Source organism: Papio anubis, chromosome 1 (assembly GCF_008728515.1).
Source record: "Papio anubis isolate 15944 chromosome 1, Panubis1.0, whole genome shotgun sequence".
NCBI classification, from domain to species: Eukaryota; Metazoa; Chordata; class Mammalia; order Primates; family Cercopithecidae; genus Papio; species Papio anubis.
In genome coordinates, this window is record NC_044976.1 from 109,707,034 (window position 1) to 109,728,374 (window position 21,341).

General features: G+C 40.8%; 1 protein-coding gene and 1 long non-coding RNA gene across 4 annotated transcripts in view; one reads left to right on the top strand and one right to left on the bottom strand.

Moving 5' to 3' along the window:
• LOC103887694 overlaps positions 1 to 9,311 on the bottom strand; it is an 84,590-nt gene extending 75,279 nt beyond the window's left edge. The window contains exons 1-2 of one of the 2 annotated variants that reach the window (XR_004176846.1): positions 8,859 to 9,311; positions 214 to 345 (exon numbers count right to left, since the gene is read on the bottom strand). This is a non-coding gene — a long non-coding RNA (uncharacterized LOC103887694). The remainder of the gene's footprint in view (positions 1 to 213; positions 346 to 8,858) is intronic. The other variant, XR_004176847.1, reaches the window with a different exon arrangement.
• Positions 37 to 16,561, top strand: PIFO (primary cilia formation). 2 transcript variants are annotated; one of them, XM_009215218.4, is made up of 6 exons: positions 37 to 276; positions 10,173 to 10,312; positions 10,905 to 11,003; positions 12,056 to 12,186; positions 13,647 to 13,764; positions 14,793 to 16,561. In XM_009215218.4, the coding sequence occupies exons 1-6, from the start codon at positions 108 to 110 to the stop codon at positions 14,859 to 14,861; spliced, it is 726 nt and encodes a 241-aa protein (XP_009213482.1). In that variant the 5' UTR covers positions 37 to 107; the 3' UTR covers positions 14,862 to 16,561. The 2 variants fall into 2 exon arrangements, with proteins under 2 accessions (XP_009213482.1, XP_003892425.1); XM_003892376.5 differs by lacking the exon at positions 37 to 276 and adding an exon at positions 9,552 to 9,933.
• Positions 16,562 to 21,341: the final 4,780 nt, after the last annotated feature.

Here is a 21,341-nt window from a genome sequence, read left to right on the forward strand (position 1 = left end):
ACAATGACTTGAAGAGGGACTTCCAGAGTGGAGCTGTTGCTTAGCAGCCAGTCTTAGTCACCATCTTCATTTTCTTGGTTTAAGTCCCCACGTGAGAGTGGCAGCTCATGGAAATAATACATGAGAGGGCCAGGATTACTGGAAGTTCCTCTGAGGACCTGTTCTTGCCCAGAACTACTGAGAAATCCAGAAGGTCCATGCTATCTTCTCTACCTGAGAACTTGAGAGGAACCAAAACCACATCATGGATCAGACAGCCATACATCTGGAACTTTGGTAAGGGTAATCATGTTCTTGGACTCTAGTAGATGTATGAAAACTCATCTTTTCAGTGTTGGAGTCTAACTGGAAAGAAAGAGAAAAATAGAATATTCACAAGGTCTCTGATTACACAAGGTCTCTGATTCTGGATGGAGGCAGAAAGAGCGTTCCACTCACCAAATCATGTGCTTCAGCAAGGGCCAGCTCCCATCTTAATAAACCTACACTGGTTTTTTCATTTGCACAAAGATACCCTTGGAGCTAGCTGCAGCCCTCGGTATGGAGGTGGTAAAGAGGAAATGCCTTAATATTTGCTAAATACCAAATATAGGTTAGTCCCTCACCATGTAAGATTTGTCCTTGTGTTAGCTCTGAAATTCTTATGGCATCCTTAGGAGGACAGAAATGATTCATGCCATTTTAGAGATAAACCAAGGCTTAGGAACTTTAAGTAACTTCCACAAGGTCACATAGCTAGTCAATGACAGACTAATACTTATTGAAAGCCAGTGCTGAGAAATTTCAAAGCCTTTGTTCATTCCTCCTACCACCAGATGGTAGATGGAGGTTTTAAGAAAGTTTGGAAGATAGTATATAGAAAGCATATTTTCCTCCTCTCTTTCTCTCTTCTCCAGAATAGAGATCTCTATTCTCTTGGACAGGGATTCTCAATCCTGCTTTGAGTGGTACATTATTTTATATCACTCTATTTATTATCCTATAATTAGCATTAATTCATGGATAACATAACCTACTACACATAATTTCACAGACAACTCGGTATAATGCCCTAACTATAAAGTAAAGGAGAAAAAATAATTTCTAACAAAATAATATGGATTTCAGTATATAAATGTTTAGGTGTAACTACTTTAGAGACAATGAAGTAGTCAGATTCTTGCACCATAGATTGTATAATGAATTAGTCTAGAATTAAGAGAAGATCAAAAGTCCTTTCATACAAGCAGTTTAGGAAAATAAAAGAATAGAGTTATAAGTGGACACCAGAACAAAAACCAGTATTAGGAGAATTAATAACACTCCAGATTTACCAATTTCTCATAGCAGACAAAGGTAAATAGCTTTGGTTGAAATAGGAATAATATCTAGACAAATTACAAGCCATTGAAATGAAAAAAAGAAGAGAGTATAAATACGCTATTTTTTTTACTGATGCATTATATTTTACCTATTTATGGGGTACATGTGATATTGTTACATGGGTAGAATGTGTAATGACCAAGTCAGGGTATTTGAGGTGCCCAACACTTTGAGTATTTATCACTTCTATGTATTAGGAACAATTCAAGTCCTGTCTTCCAGTTACTTTGAAATACACAATTTGCTATCAATAAGCATAGTCACTCTGCTGTTGAATGACAGAACTTATACCTTTTATCTAAGTGTATGTTTGTACCTGTTAACTTATCTCTCTTCATCCCCCACCACCCACTCACCCTTTCCAGCCTCTAGCATCTATCATTCTATTCTCTATTCTCTACCTTTATGAGATCAACTTTTTTAGCTCCTACATGTAAGTGACATTGTCTTTCTGTGTCTGGGTTATTTCACTTATGGGTTATTTCATTTTTACATAATGACCGTGGGTTCCATCCATGTTGCTACAAGTGACATGATTTCACTATTTTTTATAACCAAATAATATTTCATTGGGTATATATACTACATTTTCACTATCCATTCATCTGTTTATTTAATATCTTTGTGAATACTGCTGCAATAAACACACAAATGCAGGTATCCCTCTGATATACTGCTAGATCATATGGTAGCTAGCAGTATTCATTGTCTTGAATTCTATTTTTATTGTGCTGTGGTTTAAGAGTGTGTTTGGTATGATTTTGGTTCTTTTACATTTGTTGAGGATTATTTTATGTCCATTATGTAGTCGATTTTAGAGTATGTGCCAGGTGGCAATGAAAAGCATGTATATTCTGTTGTTTTTAGATAGAGAGTTCTGTAAAGGACTATCAGATCCATTAGGTCCAATGTTGAGTTTAGGTCCTGAATATCTTTGTTAATTTTCTGCCTGAGTGATCTGTCTAATACTGTCAGGGGAGTGTTGAAATCTGTCAATATTATTGTGTGGGAGTCTATGTCTTTTTACAGGTCGCTAAGAATTTACTTTGTGAATCTACGTGCTTCTGTGTTGGGTGCATATATATCTAGGAAAGTTAGGCCTTCTTGTTGAATTGAACCCTTTACCATTATGTAATGCCCTTCTTTGTCTTTTTTTTAATCTTTGTTAGTTTGAAATCTGTTTTGTTGGAAATTAGGAGGCAACTCCTCCTTTTTTCTGTTTTCCATTTACTTGATGGATCTTCCTACATCCCTTTATTTTCAGCCTATGAGTGTCATTACTTATAAGATAGGTCTGCAGTGCTGGAGAGATGCAGTGGCTATTGGCCTCCAAGGAGGAAGCACTCCAGAAGTACCTCTGGTCTCAAGATGGTTCCATGCTGCAGCGGCTTGGCTCATAAAGGGTTGAGGTGTATACCCTTGTGCTCCTAATCTGGGGCAAATCAGCTGTGTGAATTCCCAGCACATCTCCAAACTGGGCTCAGGGCTCATGAGGACTGTGGTATTCTCCTGTTGTAAGGACTGTAGGTGTTTGTGGTGACTGGTGGGAATCTACTTACCTTTTCCCCACAATGGGAAGTCCCTCCTGACTCCCAGCAGATTTGATTCAGGTGGGGAAGGAGAGGTTGCAGAGGCAGGGTGCCTCCATGGTGCCCTCCTGGACATCCGATGACCACAGATGCATGTTTACTCCCCCACTGTACTATAGCACTCTCTGTCTGATACTCTGGTCAAATCTTAGCTGTTTATTCATTGCCTCGGTACCTTCTTCTTTTGGGGAGTGTGAGAAATAAATGTCAGGCATCTGCAATCAGCCCTCTTGCTGATGTTCAGAACCTCACAACCAGAAGTAGGCAATTCTGAGTTGGAAGGCCTGGTCGGTCATTCTCATTGTATATACAGTCCATCATCGACCAAAATGTCTTTATGTGGTGCATGACCGTATTGGTATAGATTTCATGACTTTTACTTTCATTAATAGTTTAGGTAATATTAATATTTATAAGTGATTACAGTGTTTTTGAAAACAATGTTTACATTATTAGTGACATAAAGCATATTTCACAAAGTGCCTTGAAAATACGGTAATCCATTCTTGCATCGGTAAACTGGTTTGCTTCAGACTAATTCTCCAAGTAAGAACAGGTAGAAAAGGCTGGACTAAATAACTAAAATATATATGTTTGACTATATCAAAGATATACCAAGAAAGAAAGAACATGTAAAATCAAAATCTCAGAGAGAAGAGAAGCCCAAAGCGGCGACAGTTTAGGAAGCGCGGGACTCCAATCATTTACTAGAGCTGAGGCAAATCTGGGCTTAGGGCACCACCTAGAGCTCAAAAGGAGGCAGTGACCTCCAGTAAAGAATCTCTAAGTAAATATCTCCAATAAAAACCAAAACAAGCGGCCGGGCGCGGTGGCTCAAGCCTGTAATCCCAGCACTTTGGGAGGCCGGATAAGGCCCGGATCACGAGGTCGGAGATCAGGGCCATCCTGGCAGAACACAGTGAAACCCGTCTCTACTAAGAAATAAAAAAAATAGCCGGGCGAGATGGCGGAGCCTGTAGTCCCAGCTACTCAGGAGACTGAGGCCGGAGAATGGCGGCTGGCGTGAACCCGGGAGGCCCGGGCTTGCAGTGAGCTGAGATCCAGCCCGCTCAGCCTGGAGCTACAGAGCGAGACTCCGTCTCAAAAAAAAAAAAAAAAAAAAAAAAAACCAAAACAAGCAAGCCAGAAGGCTGGAATAAATAATACTTCAATGCCAAGACACGGATGTACATTCACCAGAAACAGAAGCAGACAGGGAACCATCACCTCCCCAAATGGACAAGGCAAGGAAACAGTAACTGACCCTACTGAGACAGGATATGTGAGTTCTCTGACCAGAAATTCAAAATAGCAATTTTAAGGGAACTCAGTGATCTCTAAGATAACACAGAAAAGCAACTCAGAAACTTATCAGAGAAATTTTAAAAAGAGATTTAAATAATAATTTTTTTAAAAATTTTAAAAATGGAACTGAGAAAAACATTTTCTGAACTGAAAGATTCATTAGAGGCTCTCAACAGCAGAATGGATCAATCAAAGGAAAGATTCAGTGAGCTCAAAGATGGACTATTTGAAAACAAACAGACGCCACGCAAGGTGGCTCATGCCTGTAATCCCAGCACTTTGGAAAGCTGAGGTTGGCAGATCACTTGAGCTCAGGAGTTTGAGACCAGCCTAGCCAACATGGTAAAACCTGTCTCTACTAAAAATACAAAAATTAGCTGGGCGTGGTGGTGCACACCTGTAATCCCAAATACTTGGGAGGCTGAGGCAGGAGAATCACTTGAACCTGGGAGGAGGAGGTTGCAGTGAGCTGAAATTGGGTCATTGCACTCCAGCCTGGGTGACAGAGTGAGTCTCTGTTTCAAAAAAAAAAAAAAGAAGAAACAGAGAAGAAAAAGAAAAAAGAATACAAAACACAGAAAATTTCCTACAAAATATACAAAATTACCTCAAAAGACCCAATCTAAGAATTATTGGTGTTCAAGAGGGAGTTGAGCGGGAGCAAGAGGTAGAATCTCATTCAAAGAAATAATAACAGAAAATTTTCCAAAACTTGAGAACGATATAAACATCTATGTACAGAAAGTTCTGAGAACATTAAACAGATATGACTCAAATAACACTACCTCAAGGAATAAACTCTCAAAGTTCAAAAAGAAAGAGAAGAACCTAAAAACAGCAAGAGAAAAGAAGCAAATAACATATAGGGATCCCCAATTCATCCTGCAGCAGATTCCTCAACGGAAACTATAAGAATTTCCATCCTCTGCCGGGCGCGGTGGCTCAAGCCTGTAATCCCAGCACTTTGGGAGGCCGAGACGGGCGGATCACGAGGTCAGGAGATCGAGACCATCCTGGCTAATGCGGTGAAACCCCGTCTCTACTAAAAAATACAAAAAACTAGCCGGGCGAGGTGGCGGGCGCCTGTAGTCCCAGCTACTCGGGAGGCTGAGGCAGGAGAATGGCGTAAACCCGGGAGGCGGAGCTTGCAGTGAGCTGAGATCCGGCCACTGCACTCCAGTCTGGGCGACAGGGCGAGACTCCGTCTCAAAAAAAAAAAAAAAAAAAAAAAAAAGAATTTCCATCCTCAGTGGAAACTAGGAGTAAGTGTAATGACATTTTCAAAGTGCTGAAAGAAAAAAACTGCCATTTAAGAATGCCGTATCCAGGTGGCCATGTCTAAGTTCTGTACATGAGTGGAAATGATGTGTCCAACTTTCAGGCCTTGTCTCCTTGGTCCCTTTCTCTTTCCACAAACTGAGACCTAGCAACAGCATCAGCCTTGGAGCCAAAAGTGGAACCCTTTGTTGAGATACCCCTTGTTGAGATAAATTCTTTCTGTGAGAAGATCAGCTAGGGATTTGTGTCCAGGAGACCTGTGGGATGAACTTCCTACAGCATTGTGCTGCTGAACAACCACTCTGATTTGGCATCTCCTTTAGCTGAGTTACAGAGCAGAGTTTTCAGGGCTGGTTACGTAATCCTGCCTCCTCCCTTTGCCTCTGCCTGTTTTCAGGTATATTTCTCCCCTCAGGCACTGTGATGCTTCCTGCGGGTTAAGGCAGGGGCAGATCTTCTGCAAGGAAACCCAAGATAGTGGGAAAACTGGTTGTCCATCTCAATATCACTTTTTCCAATGCAGAAACTGAGCTGGAGGAAAATTTTTCACATGCTTGTTCTGGGCAGAATGGCAGGAGGGGTGCCACAGATGTGGAAGTCCAATTCTCTTACCATCTGCTTGGAATTTTTTCACTTCTCATGGCCCCAGCAACTGTCTTCATATTTGAATTCTGGGATATTGTTGGTGATAATACCAGTTCTGTATATTCGGTTTTAGTTTTCTAGGGAAGGCAAAGAGCAAAGCCAGTTTGCTTCTACGCTGCTATTTTGGAACTGGAAGTCCATTCATTCTTTTTTTTTTTTTTCGGCTTTTCTAATCTGCTGTTAAACCCATACATTGAATTCTTATTTTCAGTGATAATACTTTTTCTTTCTACAATTTTATTTGATTCTTGTTTATTGTTTCTAAATTCTTCATCTTGTCATTTAATTTCTTAAATATGGTAATCAACTTTATCCTCTTTGTTGAAGTGATTATTATTTAATTTAATAATTTTAAAACGAGACAAATCTGTTTAAAACATTATACCAAAAATTGAATCTACTTAGACCACTGCAACAGAGCAAGTAATTCCCTGGAATAATAATAATTCTTATATGTCTTCAGAGACAGTCAAATGAGAAAAGTCATTAACAGTTTCATAAAGTTTTAACAGTCTCCATAAACATCTGGCATCCTCTTGATACTATAAAATGTGCATGATGGAAACTACTGAATTATTTACTTAAGGTCTTCATCAAAACTGGCCACACTATAAAACTTGGTCTAAGTATTCCCTGGTACTAGCAGATACCTGCATGAGTTCCTTTGTGCATGGTCATCATTCAAAACTTCGATCCTTGGCATTTCTTAGAGCTACCTGAAATTCTGCATTAGCCTCTTATCATTACGCAGATGGTTATACAGGAGATACACATAACATATAGACAGTCTGTCTTTGACTATACAATGTTCGGTCTGGCTTTAATGAAAAATTGATAAATTTTGCATCAGTCAGGATGTAGATGGGCCCAGTTACGTTACGTTGATCACATTGGTAATGTGAATAGAGATTGATGGGAAATTTCTCCTTCCTTGTGTATACTGGGATCTTTATTGACTTTGTTTTTAGAGCCTGATCTTTTTCTTTTAGCCTCTTTCCTAAGAAGTCAAGCATTTGCTTTGTGTTATTTCCTTGCTTTCTCTGGCTTCCCTGTGTTCACCTTGCAGTCCTGTTGCTTTCTCCAAAATCTCAAACCAAGTATGGTTATTTTAAAGTCCATGTTTGATTACTCTGATATCTGGATTTTTCTGTGGGTCTGTTTCTACTCTTTTATTATAAGCTCTTGTTTTTATCAAATGCCAAACATTTTGCATGAAAAAAAATTGTAAAAATTAGTTGAGTCTCTGGATGATATCTTCAGAAAATATTTACTTTTGTTTATGACATGCAATAAGGATAGAAGTGGATCACTTTAATGCAACTGGGAACTGAATTGATGCAAAGCTGAACTTCAGGGTTTTTTGACATCTGGTCTGTTTCTTGTTTACCCTTATTCCTAGGGTTTATCTCTTTGAAGTTCTGACTAAAATTTCAAACTGTGTTTTACAGTCTCCCCTTCTCCATGGCCAACCTAAATCTTGTTTCCGAGTTCTCAGAGACTGTCTAACCAAAGTTCTGCTCAAATCCTCTTCTTCTCAGCCAGCTTTTTATTTAGCAAGCGTTCCAATGGAACAGCAGCACCAAGGTTGAACTCACCACTTTGGGCTTCTCTTCTCTCTGAGATTTTGGCTCTGAATGTTCTTTCTTTCTTTGCATATCTTTGATGTCTTCAATCACATATATTTTACTTATCCAGTTCACCTGTTCTCAGCTAGAGAATTAGTCTGGAGCAAACCAGTCTACCAAAGTAAGAATTTTCAAGGTACTTTGAGAAATATGTTACATGTCACAAATAATGTAAACATTATTTTCAAAAAGCACATTAATACCTACAAATGTTAATATTACCTAATTAATGAAAGTAAAAATCATCAAATCCATACCAATATAGTCATACACTGCATGAAGACATTTTGATCAATGATGAACTGTATATACAATGGTGGCTCCCTAGAATTACAATGGAGCAGCCCTATTCAGGTGTACCATTTTTAATTTTAAACCATAGTTTTACTGTTCCTTTTCTGTGTTTAGATAAGTTTAGATACACAAATACGTAACATCATGTTACAATTGCCTACAGTATTCAATACGGTAATGTGCCGTACACGTTTGTAGCCTAGGAGTGACAGGCCATAGTATAAGCCTAGGTGTGTAGTAGGCTATACCACTTAGGTTTGTGTTAAGTATAGTCTATGATATTCGCACAACAAAGTCACCTAAAGACACATTTCTCAGAAAACATCCTCATCACTATGTATGATTGCATTTCTTTACATTTTATTTACCCTCAGTATTATTGCAATTGTATTTTAAGTAGACAAAATGCTTGGAGTAAATTATACAATAATTTTCGGACCCTATCTTTATTCCATTTAAGCTTGGCTCCTCATAACAACCTTCTATATTACTAGGTTTTCTACATTATTTCCTGTAAATTTCACTGTGTTCATATATATAACTACTACTAGTTATTTTTGTAGAGTCCAACAGGACATATTTGAATGTGATGCAGGACATTCACTGTATGCCTGGGCAATGCAGCGTAGGATGTCTAGCCTCCCTAGCCTGTTGACCAGGAACAATTTTTGACCCCAGCAATTTTTAACAAGCAAAAATTATTGCACAAATTTCCAAAACACCCTCTGGGAATCAGTGTCACCTTTTTTGGAAACTCTACCTTAGATCTATAAAAATCATCCTTGAAGGCCGTGCTAACGCGGAGTATGCGTGGATTCCAGGGTCATCACCTGTAAAGGGTCAAAGTATGGACCAGTCACACTGGGCGTTGTTACCTCTAACACCTGGACAACTCCTAAAGCCATCCTAAAAAGCTAGTGAACACAAGCTAGTGTTAATACCCATGACAAAGGCAAAAAAGACAAAACACACTCTGATCTTTTTTTCTTGGGTTATTATTATCTTCAGTGACAATAACCTGTTGTATGTCACCCACCAAGTACCACGTTTTGAACTGTTTTAATCCTGTCATCTTGATCCGCTTAATAATCCTATATAGAGGAATTTTTTTTCCTAATTTAGCGATGAGAAAACTGGGGCTTAGAAATCGGACTGCCCCACCTTCTAAAAAAAACTATTAGTCTTCTCTGATTCCCTGGCATTCTATCTGGTCCACGCAAGGCCTCCAGTTCTTCCAAAACCTCGCGCCCCCTCCCCTCGACCCCCGGCCCCCAGTCCCCCCGGGATAGAATGGGCAACCTGATTGGAGGGGCTTGAGGAAAAGGAAAAATTGCCTAAGCGCCTAACGTGGAACTAGCTGTCAGCACAACTCCGCCCCCTACTCTTCTGCTGCGGCGTTGCCCAGGGAGTCCACCCCCGTACGCAGCAGCGGCTGCGTCTTTTTACTTTCACTTTACTTGCTGCTGGCCCGGACTTTGGTGCGTTCTGAACCCAACTGTCCTTCCCTCTACGATAGCGCATTCCTCTTGACTCAGCTTCCAAAGCTATTTGCCACCCCGTCAACCCTGCAGCCCCTACAGCCGCGAATCCAGGAAACCCTCTACCCGCAGCCCAGCTACTGAGTTTACAATCCCCTGGGCTTTGGGCTCCAAGGTGCGGGTTCCTGCCCCAGTAGTGGCTCAGTGGAAGCCCTAACTTGCCGCGCAGACGCGCTCGGGTCCTCTCCCTCTCCCGGCGCTCCGCAACTGGGAATCACGGGACTAGCCTCCGTTTCCTTGGCAACGCAGTACACAAGTGCTAGCCCTAGCAGCTCGCGATGTGCTTCAGCAAAGCAGGTTAGGTGGTAGAGGTTAGGTGGGGGGTAGAGGTTAGGTGGGGGGAAGGGTAGGGAAGCTGGGAAAGACTAAGTGGGAGGAAGTGCAGTTCGCCCCGCTCCGTGGACTTTGGCGTGGTTTTTTAAGTGCACGGTTGGGCCCTGTCCTCTGCTCTGTCTCCCCGACCTTCTCCCCGAACGCGCTCACGTAGACCCAGGTGCCGTCCCTCACGTGGAGCCTCTCCTCTTTCTTTCTTTTAGACGCCGAGGATAACTACCCTTTTGGAACATGTCAACAGAGGAAACTTTTTCCTCACTTCCATCCCCCAAATTTGATTGGGAACAAGTTTGTCCCTCTTAGGGGATCACCCCACAGAGGGCCTGGGTGTTACTTGTCAGATGTGAGTATTCACCTCCCCTTAGATGGGCCTCAGTTCCCTGGCTATTGACGGATAACCAAGTTTCCAAGTTTCGTAAAAGAAAAAATTCTATGGGACTTGAGATCTTCAGAGTCCCAGCATAAGAAAGCGCTCTGTTCTTCTGCAAGCAGCTGTTTAAGGCAATTGCTCCCCGCCTTGCACCTCCATTAAACGCAAGCCCTAGCTTCATATAATCCCTACTCCGTCCTCACTGTGAGCCAATGCCAGTTACCCTCCCATTCCTCCAAACCTCAGGCTGACAGTTGCATTAGAGTAAGTTCAGCTCTGTAGGGCTCCGAAGACTGATTGCTTCGAATATATGGCAATGTCCTATAGTCTACGTATCCAGCCACACCCCTCTACAAAGTTACCTGTATTACTTGTGGAATTTTATGGTCTTGACCTCAAAGGAGTCAAGACAAGAAAAATCCCTTGCAGAGAAGGTTCAAATGGGAACATGCTAAGTTCACTCCATTTCGATGGCCCTGATGTTCTCTGACTATGCGTTGTTTTTTCTTTCTTTCTTTCTTTTTTGTTGTTTGTTTGTTTGTTTGTTTTAATATACCACCCAAAGGGATACGGCTTGGCATACGACTTATCTAAGATCCCAACCAGTATAAAAGGATATACTTTGGGAGCCAGAACAGCTGTGAGGTTTAAGCCAATACAGAAGGTAATGTGCTGGGATTTTAGTGTTATCCACATTGTTGCATGCATTTGCACAGGAGTGCAAAGGGGAGAGAGCAAGAGGGGGGTGATCTGAAAGAATATGCCCTGAAATTAAAGAAAAGTAGGCATTTAAGCAAAAGCTATTAAGAAGCCTATCTGAAAAGCTTGGGCATTAACATTGTAAATATGCGTGTGAGTGCACTGGGGAGAGTGGAAAACAATTTACTGAAAGAATGGTCCCAACACAGGGCTTTGGTGCTGAGATGCCTGAGGTTAAACATTCGAAGCTTGTGTTTATATACATTATATTATCTTGTCAGTTAGAAAACAAATTCCAGGCCGGGCGCGGTGGCTCACGCCTGTAATCCCAGCACTTTGGGAGGCCGAGGCGGGCGGATCACGAGGTCAGTAGATCGAGACCATCCTGGCTAACACGGTGAAACCCCGTCTCTACTAAAAATGCAAAAAATTAGCCGGGCGAGGCGGCGGGCGCCTGTAGTCCCAGCTACTCGGGAGGCTGAGACAGGAGAATGGCGTGAACCCGGGAGGCGGAGCTTGCAGTGAGCCGAGATCGCGCCACTGCACTCCAGCCTGGGCGACTAAGCGAGACTCTGTCTCAAAAAAAAAAAAAAAAAAAGAAAACAAATTCCAACTTTTCCACCCTTTTGTGTGATTGGGTTTCAAGTCTAAAGTTCAGTATAGGATCCTAATCTCTTATTGGACATTTTCCTGACACTTGAGCTTGAGGAGCAGAGATACTAGCTCTAAAAATATCTGAGTGAGATGTTAAGGGTAGTGGCTGTGATAAGTTGCCTTGGTTCTCTACCCATCCTAGATTTATTTCTACAACCTATACATTATGTATCACTAGGTAGCTGAACCACACCCATATCTCAGTTTTCTACCTACCAAAGACTTATTTCTGTAGCTTGAGGTGGCTGAACTATAGCTGATTTATGAGCAGAAAGAGGATGATTCTGTTTTTTCCAGCTGGAAGGCTTTTTGTGTATATGTACATATCACTCTCTAACATAATGATCTTTCTCTTGGAAACAGGAAGTGACACCTGCTGCAGGCATGTACCAGAAAGTAAGTCCTCAGCAGGAGAAACAGAAACAAAATTTTGCTCCATTTAATGTCTTGGTGCCTCGATTTAAGAGCTACCCAAAGGACACTTACTATCCCAGGTATGTCTCCTCTCTTTTGGTGCACTTCAGCAAAAAAAGCAATAGGAGGAAAAGAAGTACGTAATAAGAAAAGAAGCACATAAAGAAGGGATGACATCCAAACCATCCCAGTTAAATAAGCAACCATTCAGAGATTTAATCAATTGTCTCATAGATTTCTGGCATTGTAGAATGTAGAATCATAGTTACTCATTCAATGAATTTTTACTCATATGCCAGGCAGTTCTGTAGATTCGACAGATTTTGCAGTAAATTCATCACACAAGTCTCTGATTTCTTAGGGCTTACATTCTAGAGTCCAGACAGAGCACAAGCAAATACACAAAAAAATATCAATAGTAATACAGTGACCGTATAATTTGTTAGTCAAACCGTGACACTTCTGAGAGTACAATGGGACCTATTAATCATTCTACCAAGACAGTAGCCATAAGGTAGGGACTGTCATGAACAAACCAAGAAGTAGGTTGTCCAGGCTACAAAGAAGGTAAAACAGGATGACAATATGATAGGGAGTGATGTGATGGCCTGAAGTCTACTTTAGAAAGGGTTGAAGAAATGACACTTAACCTGAGATCTGAATGACAATCCCAAGCCAGGCCTGTGAAGATCTGGGGACAGAGCATTCCCAGCAGAAGGAACAGCAAGTGCAAAGGCTATAAATTGGGAAGGAATTTGACGTGAACAAAAAGAAATGCTAGCATGGCTAGAGTGTAGTGAGTGAGTAGGAAATGAGACAGAAATGGAAGGCATACTGGAGCACATAGGCCTTGCAGGCCAACAGGCTTACTCTCAATGCTTTAGGAAGCTATTCAGACTGTATAGACTTGTAGGGCAAAAGGTCAAGGTCTTTCTTTTGTTGATGAGAAATCCAAGGATCACAGAGTGAATGTAACTTTCTCAAGTTGCATTAAGGAAGTAGAAGCATTGAGTCTTGACCCCCATGTCCAGTCCGTTATTTCCTGACAGTAAAGAGTCTACATCAAAAGACAAAGTGTGATGAACATAGTCAATTTTTAAATGATCCCATTGTCAAGAAAATTTAACTGGCTCTGCTTTACTTTGCCTACATTGCAGACAGATTATCACTGCACTTTTATCACCAACTTTAAATGCTGGGCAGTACTAATTCATCACTGCTTTAGATCTCTTTCATCACCCACCACTTCTAGGACCTTCTCATCTCTCAGCTATAGAGACTGAGGTACAGAACTATCTTTTAATCTGGAGTCAATCTGTGCTCTAACTAGATGTCAAGATTGTCAAGTTAGATGTTTAACACTAACATTTAACTCGAAATACATTAACAGGTAAAGGAATCCCATGCTTAATTAAAAAGCTAATCAATCTGTTGCCTTTTTCCAAGAGGTTAGGCCTAGTTCAGGGATGGCTCTGGTACTGATGGAGTTTGTGTATGGTCACTAACTCATTAGACATGATGCTTGTATTTTTATTTCTAGCCCTGGCGCATACAACCCAGAGAAGAAACCACCTCCAAAAATTGCCTGGCCAATGAAATTTGGATCTCCAGACTGGGCTCAGGTTCCATGTCTACAAAAAAGGACCCTAAAAGCTGAGGTAATAAGATTGGACTTCTGTAGAGGACTGTTATTCAATCTAGTACGTTCATATGCATCAGGGACTCTTAATTAGGAGTCTGTGAATGAACTTCAGGAAGTCCTTAGTCCCAAAAAATTATATGCACAATTTTGTGAGTATATGAATGTGAGGAACTTTTTGGAGAATTACACTATTTCATTAGATTCTTAAAGGTATATATGACTAAACAAAACGACATTTTCTTATTTGATCCTTAAATAACTTTTGTGGTGGATACAGAGGAAATATCCCTACACATTAGAGGCCCAGATGGATTAAGTGATTTGTGCAGGTTTCACAACTGGAATCCAGACCTTGTGACTCCGAATTCATTGCTCTTTCCAACATACCCCTTGAGTACTACTAGATCACTGAGGAGCCATAGAGCATTCAGCTAACGGCATGGATTCTGGGGACAAAACTGCCTGAATTCAAATACTAGCTGCGGTATTTACTTGGTGTGTAATCTTGAGCAAATCTTTTGACTTTTCTAAGCCTCAGTTTTTTAATCTGTAAAATGAGTATTATGATAGAATCAATCCGACAAGGTTATAAAGAAAATGTGGAAAATCATTTAACACAGTACCTGATAACATAGTAATTGTCCAATCTGTTAGCTATCATAATTCCAGAGGTGCTTTTTTTCTTTCCTAGTGGAACTTTTCATCAATTCCACAATTATTTATGAAATGCCGAATGTATTAACATTATTGCGTTAGGGCCTATGGGTAACATTCAAGAATTAAACATATAATCCTTGACTTCAAGAAGCCCACCAACTACTTGGGGATTTACTAAGTAGTAAATAATTCCTAGCATGGTATACACTGTAGCAAGATGATAAAGGGTAGATGTACATACAAATTTTGGAAGAATCACTAAGGCTAGATTACTATGGGGTTGGGATTCACCTCTATAATGTACAGTTCTTTTTTGCATAACTGGGAAGACCAGAGGCAGAGTGTTCTCGTTAGAATATTGATCTAGACAATGTTCTTTCATTGCAGCTGTCCACAGACAAAGACTTTAGAAAGCATCGGAACCGTGTGGCCTACCTAAGCCTGTATTATAATTGAGCAGCTGTGACTACCTTCACATGCTCCTATTATACACAGACTCTCCAGGACTGAGGACAGAGCTGCTCTTCTTCTTCTGCATTACTGTGCCCCCTTGTCTGGCAGCCTGGAGCCCAGGGAGGGACAAGGGGCTTATAGCTGCTGTATGAGAACATAAAGACTAGTGCACAGTGCTATCTCCATCTACTGGCTTGTGGCGTACACGTGCGCGTCTGGGTCTGTGGGTTCCTGTTGGGTGCTGAGTTGGGTGATTTCATTTTAGTGAAATATTTGTGGGCCCCTGCTCTCTAGTTCTAATTGCTAGGTGCCAATTTTATATATCCTACCGCTAGCCCTGGTCATAGGAGACTGTTAGCCTGTACATATCAAGGGTTTGGATGGGATTTGGGCTTATGAGATACAGAAAACACTTAAGGCAGATTAAAACATGTCTTGGAGCTCTTCTAATTCTGTTCCTCAGTATGGAGTGGGAAGGTCTTGATTTGATTGGCTTTCCCAGATTGACATAAAACTCAAAAACTAAAAAATTGCCCCTTTCCTATGACATCATCCATTTAGTCTGTGAGTCAACATATATACTGAGGTCCTACTGTGTGTTGAGCAGAGCAGTAAGCACTGGGGATATGGCAGGAATCAAAATAAACTTATCTACTAAGTCCTTGGGCCTGGCCTGAAGTCAGAGGAGGACTCCCCAGAGCAGCTAGTGGATTGGGTCTGCCCTCCAATCCGAATGACCCCCTAGAACCTTACAAGTCATTCTGGGGTTACAAAGGTTATAACTTTATAGCCCCAGACTGACTTGTAAGCAGCTACGTTTAAAGTACTTACCCAGACTCTCGGGCCTGAGAGGTAGACCCCTTTCCTTCCAGCACTAGCTGAAATCATCAAGTATAGGTTTGTCCAGGATTGGCGCTACATATGATCTAATCTTTTAAGAAGAGGGTCCTTTAGTACCCACTTAGGTTTCTTCGTCATTACCAGAAAGGTGGTAAGCCTGCATGTGTCTGGACACCAAAAATCGAGAAGCTGCCAGTGGCTGCAGGACAGCCTACTGTAACCCTCATGGCCACCCCCTGATGAGCATTAGATGGGGAAAGGGCTAGCAAGAGGTGAAGCCTCCTGGCCATATGATGCCGTGGGGGGCCTAATTCCTTAAAGGCCAAGGTCTTCTGAAACAATAATGGTGAAGGACAGAAAAGTCTTTATGAGAAATCACATAGGACATATTAAGATAATGATAAAGATAACCTCAGCAAAAAATAACTAATATATACACTTCTTTTAATCTGATGATTTAATGATTTCTATTATCTTGTCAAGAAGTATTCATGACTTGAGATAAGTCAGGATTAACTCTTATCACCTCTCCTGCACACCTCCCTCCTTTTTCTCCTTTGTACCCACATGTGCAGATTTTTTCAGAGGTGATAATTTAGCATTCAATGTTTTCTCTTTTTCTGCTTCAGTGTCTTAGGTCCCTTTGGAGGATATTGATGAGGGTGGGGATGGGGACAGAACATCTTTCACACGGTTTAGTATATACGCTCAAAGCTTTTCCCAGGGAAGGGAACTCTTTAACATAGTAATCTGATTTGATGAAAGATAAAATTTTAATATAGCTTCAGTTAACCTTCAGGGTCCTTGAAAGCACTACATTGTATATAAAAGTAATAAAGTACAAATGAACCCAAGGACGAAAACATATTGTACCGTATTTATTTTACATCTAGACTTGGTTCGAGGAGTTTATAGTATTTTTAGGTCTTAATAGAATTAAGTTTTATTATAATGCTGTTTTAGTGGGGTACAGCTTCCAATGTGACAGATTTATATAATATGTAGACTACCTGACATATTGGAGGATGTAGTTTGACATGCAGACAACAGAATTTGTGACACTAGGATTTTACGAGTATGTATAAGGCCAGTTGCAACATTTACAGTTCTGCTCCAACCTTGGGCATACTTGAGGTGAAAGGTATTGCCTTCCACACACCAGAAGAGCTTGTTATTGTCCTCAGGATTACTATAAATGCCATCTGCTTTGCCACTACAGAAAACTCCATCTCCTCTACTGCACCCATCACTGCCGCCTTCTCCATCACTTCCCCCGTCACTGCCACCTTCTCCACCACTGCCACTGCCTCTGCCAATATTAGCACAGAAGCCTTCACTTCTGGGTGTCACAGGTCGATTATACCAGCTGTTGACAGCTGGTGGAATACATTCTAAAAGAATAAAGACATTTCAAAGCATCATCATAACCTGTTTTAAACATAGAAACAAGCAGCTCTGGACATTCCCCTATATCAGTTCTGTTCTCAGAGAACTGGAGGGAAGCTGCAGCTGGGAAGAATGCTGCAGGGGGACACATGTCCAAAGCAGGGAGGAGGGAAACAAAGGCCCCTGCGGTCCTAGCAGGATGTCAAACCTGGGTTTCCATTCTAGTTCCACTAGAGCGGAAATAAAACCAACCCTACAGTGATAGGAAAGGACTTTATTTTGAGACTCATTAATATTTGGGTTTTGATATGGGAGGCTTATCTGTCAGTATTTCTGTCATATGTAATATATTTGGATTTTTGTTACCTTGCTATGCTTTGTCTTTTGTGCTCTATGTTTGCTTGCTTCGTTTCAGCACTGTTTTTTCCCTTCTTTCCTCTCCCACAGTGATTCAGAAGTTTTATATTTCATTTTCCTCTACCAGTAGAATGCTCTCAACCACTAAAATTTTCTGGCTCACTGTTGAATTCGAGCAAATTTTTTTTTTTTTTTTTTTTTTTTTTGCTTTTTTGAGACAGAGTCTCACCCTGTCGCCCAGGCTGGAGTACAGTGGCATGACCTTGGCTCACTGCAACCTCCGCCTCCCAAGTTCAAGTGAATCTCTTGCCTCAGTCTACTGAGTAGCTAGGACTACAGGCGCATGCCACCATGCCCGGCTAATTTCTTGTGTTCTCCAGTAGAGATGGGGTTTCACCATATTGGCCAGGCTGGTCTCGAACTCCTGACCTCATGATCCACCTGCCTCGGCCTCCCAAAGTGCTGGGATTACAGGCATTAGCCACCATGCCCAGCCAAGCAAATCATTTTATAATCTCTCATAGGTTATTACAGTTCTAAAAATCAATAATTATATTAATTTCCTTATAGACCTAAGGAACCTCTTATATAGCATCTTCCACTGCTCTACCTCCACTTTTAGACCTGCCCCAAGGGATGCTTAATGCAAGGAACATACAAAGCCCATGAAGGGCAGGAGTTTCTTGCTTCATACGTTGAGACCCATCAGCCACCTGAGTGTTTGTCCCTGATCCTTTTTATGATGTCCCTCTAGCCGTCCTCATCAAGACCCAGACAACAAAATTTATGCATCTAAATTAGGAAATGGTGCACTACCACGAGTGAGAGAATTGATCTAGCTCAGAGACACATGCCGGTATATACAGGCATACCTCAAAGCTGTTGCAGGCTCGGTTCCAGGCCACCACAATAAAGCAAATGTTGCAATAAAATGAGTCACACAAGTTTTTTGGTTTCCCGGTGCATATAAAAGTTATGTTTACACTCTACTGTAGTCTATTAAGTGTGAAATAGCATTATGTCTAAAACAGTGTACATACCTTAATTTTAAAATATTTTATTGCTAAAAAATGTTAACAACTATCTACACCTTCAGTGAGCCATAATCTTTTTGCTGGTGGAGCATCTTGCCTCAGTGTTAATGGTTGCTGACTGATGGTGGTTGCTAAAGGTTGGGGTGGCTGTAGCAATTTCTTAAGATAACAATAAAGTCTGCTATGTCAAATTGAAATTGACTTCCTTTCTTGAAAGATTTCTCTGTAGTATGCAATGCTACTTGAAAACATTTCACCCACAGTAGAACTTCTCTCAAAATTGGAGTCAGTTCTCTCAAACTCTGCTGCTACTTTATCAACTAAGTTTATGTAATATTCTAAATCCTTTGTGGTCATTTCAACAACATTCACAGCATCTTCACTAAGAGTAGGTTTTACCTCAAGAGACTACTTTCTTTGCTCATCCATAAAAGCAACTCATCATTTGTTCACGTTTTATCATGAGATTGCAGCAATTCAGTCCATCTTTGGTCTCCACTTCTAAATTCTAGTTCTTTTGCTATTTCCACCATATCTGCAGTGACTTCCTCCACTAAAGTCTTGAACACATCAAAGTCATCCATGAGGGTTGGAATCAACTTCTTCCAAACTTCTGTTAATGTTGATCTTTTGACATCTTCCGTTGAATCACACAGGTTGTTGATAGTATCTTAGAATGGTGAATCCCCTCCAGAAGGTTTTCCATTTACTTTTCCCAGATTAATCAGAGGAATCACTCTGTACAGCAGCTATGGCCTTACAATATGTATTTCCTAAATGATTAGACTTGGAAGTCAAAATTACTCTTGATCCATTTGCTGCAGAATGGATGTTGTGTTAGCAGGCATGAAAACAACAACAATCTCTTTGTACATCTCTATCCAGGCCGTTTGGTAACTAGATGCATTGTCAATGGCGAGTAATATTTTAAAAGAATTTTTTTCTGAGCAGCAGGTCTCAATGGTGGTCTAAAAGTATTCAGGAAGCCATACTGTAAACAGATGTGCTGTCATTCAGGCCTTATTGTTCCATTTATACACCAGAGGCAGAGTAGTTTGAACATAAAGGGACCTAGGATTTTCAGAATGGTTAATGAGCATTGGCTTCAACTTAAAGTCACCAGCTGTATTAGCCCCTAACAGGAGAGTCAACCTGTCCTTTGAGGCTTTGAAGTCAGGCATTGACTTCTCCTCTCTAGTTACAAAAGTCCTAGATGAGCATCTTCTTCCAACAGAAGGATGTCTTGTCTACCTTAGCTACCTAAATAACGAAATCTGTTATTTAGTGTAGCCACCTTTACCAATGATCTTAACTACATCACCTGGATAACTTGTTGCAGCTTCTATGTCAACACTTGCCGCTTCACCTTACTCTTTCATGTTGTAGAGGTGGCTTCTTTCTTTAAACCTCATGAGCAACCTCTGCTAGCTTCACGCTCTTTTTCTTTAGCTTCATCACTCCTCTCAGTCTTCATAGAATTGAAGAGAGTTAGGGCCTGGCTCTGGATTAGGATTTGGCTTAAGGGAAAGTTATGGCTGGTTTGATCTTCTATCTAGACCACTAAAACTTTCTTCATATGGCAATAAGACTGTTTTACCTTCTTATCAATCATGTGTCCACTAGAGTAGCACTTTTAATTTCTTTCAAGAACTTTTTCCTCTGCATTCACAACATGGCTAACTGTTTGGCACAAAAAGCCTAGCTTCTGGCCTATCTTGGCTTTCAACATGCCTTCCTCACTAAGCTTAGCTTTTGATTTAAAGTGAGAGATATGCAACTTTTCCTTTCACTTGAACACTTAGGATATTGTAGGGTTATTAATTGGCCTAATTTCAATTTTGTTCTGTCTTAGGGAATAGGGAGGCTCCAGGAGAGGAAGAAAGATAGGGAAATGGCCAGTGAGTGAAGCAGTCAGAACACACACATTCATTGATTAAGTTCATTGTCTTACATGAGTGCTATTACTGGTGCCCCAAAACAATTAGAATGACAACATTCAAGATCACTAATCATAGATCATATTGTTTCAAACAATAGTAATGAAAACATTTGAAATACTGTGAGAATTACCAAAATGTGACATAGAGATACAAAACGAGCACATGCTATTGGGAAAACAGCACTAATAGACTTTCTTATCACAGGGTTGCTGCAAACCTTCAATTTGTGAAAAACACAGTATCTGCAAAGCACAATAAAGTGAAGTGCAATAAAACAAGACATGTCTATATCAAGCTGGTTTTCAGGATATCCGGTTCCTGGCCTAAATTTTCCTGAGCAACAAGGCCTAGGTCTAGGGTATCTAGTGTATTCATATTCTAGCTATCAAACTTAGCACTGGTCCCTCAGCTAAAAACCAGATTTCTAAAAGGGCACTTTCTGTAAGTGTGTCCCTTTTCTCAGATGTGAGGGCCTAGAAGTTCTATGGCTGTCTCCATGCACCCTGGTCTCTCTGTCTTTGCTGTTCTTTGTAGCCTAACCTGCATCTTCTTCAGAAAAGCATGTTGGACTTAGTCATGATGCACCTGAGGACAGGCTCAGGTGTCACTTCAGCTTGCTTATGAGCAGGTATTTCCTTTCATTGCAGAAGGACCTTGAGAAGTCATCCAAATCAATGGTCCAAACCACGGACCCAGCAAAACACTTTTCCTTGAGAAAGTCCACCTGTGGACAAAAAGTGTACTTGGCAACCTGAATCAGATGGCATCTATGCAAGAAGCAGACAACTGAGTGTGGGCTGACAGGTGACCCTAGGGAGATAAATGCTTTTCTTCTATAAAAGTATATGTGCTTTGTGGATTTAAGACATAATTGACTGACTCAGCTCTATTCTTGTTTTCTTGTCCTATTTAATAAACTCTTGAGT

Excerpts from the sequence above, each read along its gene's own strand:
- PIFO (XM_009215218.4), top strand. The coding sequence starts at position 108 with ATGGAAATAATACATGAGAGGGCCAGGATTACTGGAAGTTCCTCTGAG. Across the intron at positions 11,004-12,055 it reads GGTTTAAGCCAATACAGAAG|GAAGTGACACCTGCTGCAGG; the intron begins GTAATGTGCTGG and ends TCTTGGAAACAG. Across the intron at positions 13,765-14,792 it reads AAAGGACCCTAAAAGCTGAG|CTGTCCACAGACAAAGACTT; the intron begins GTAATAAGATTG and ends CTTTCATTGCAG.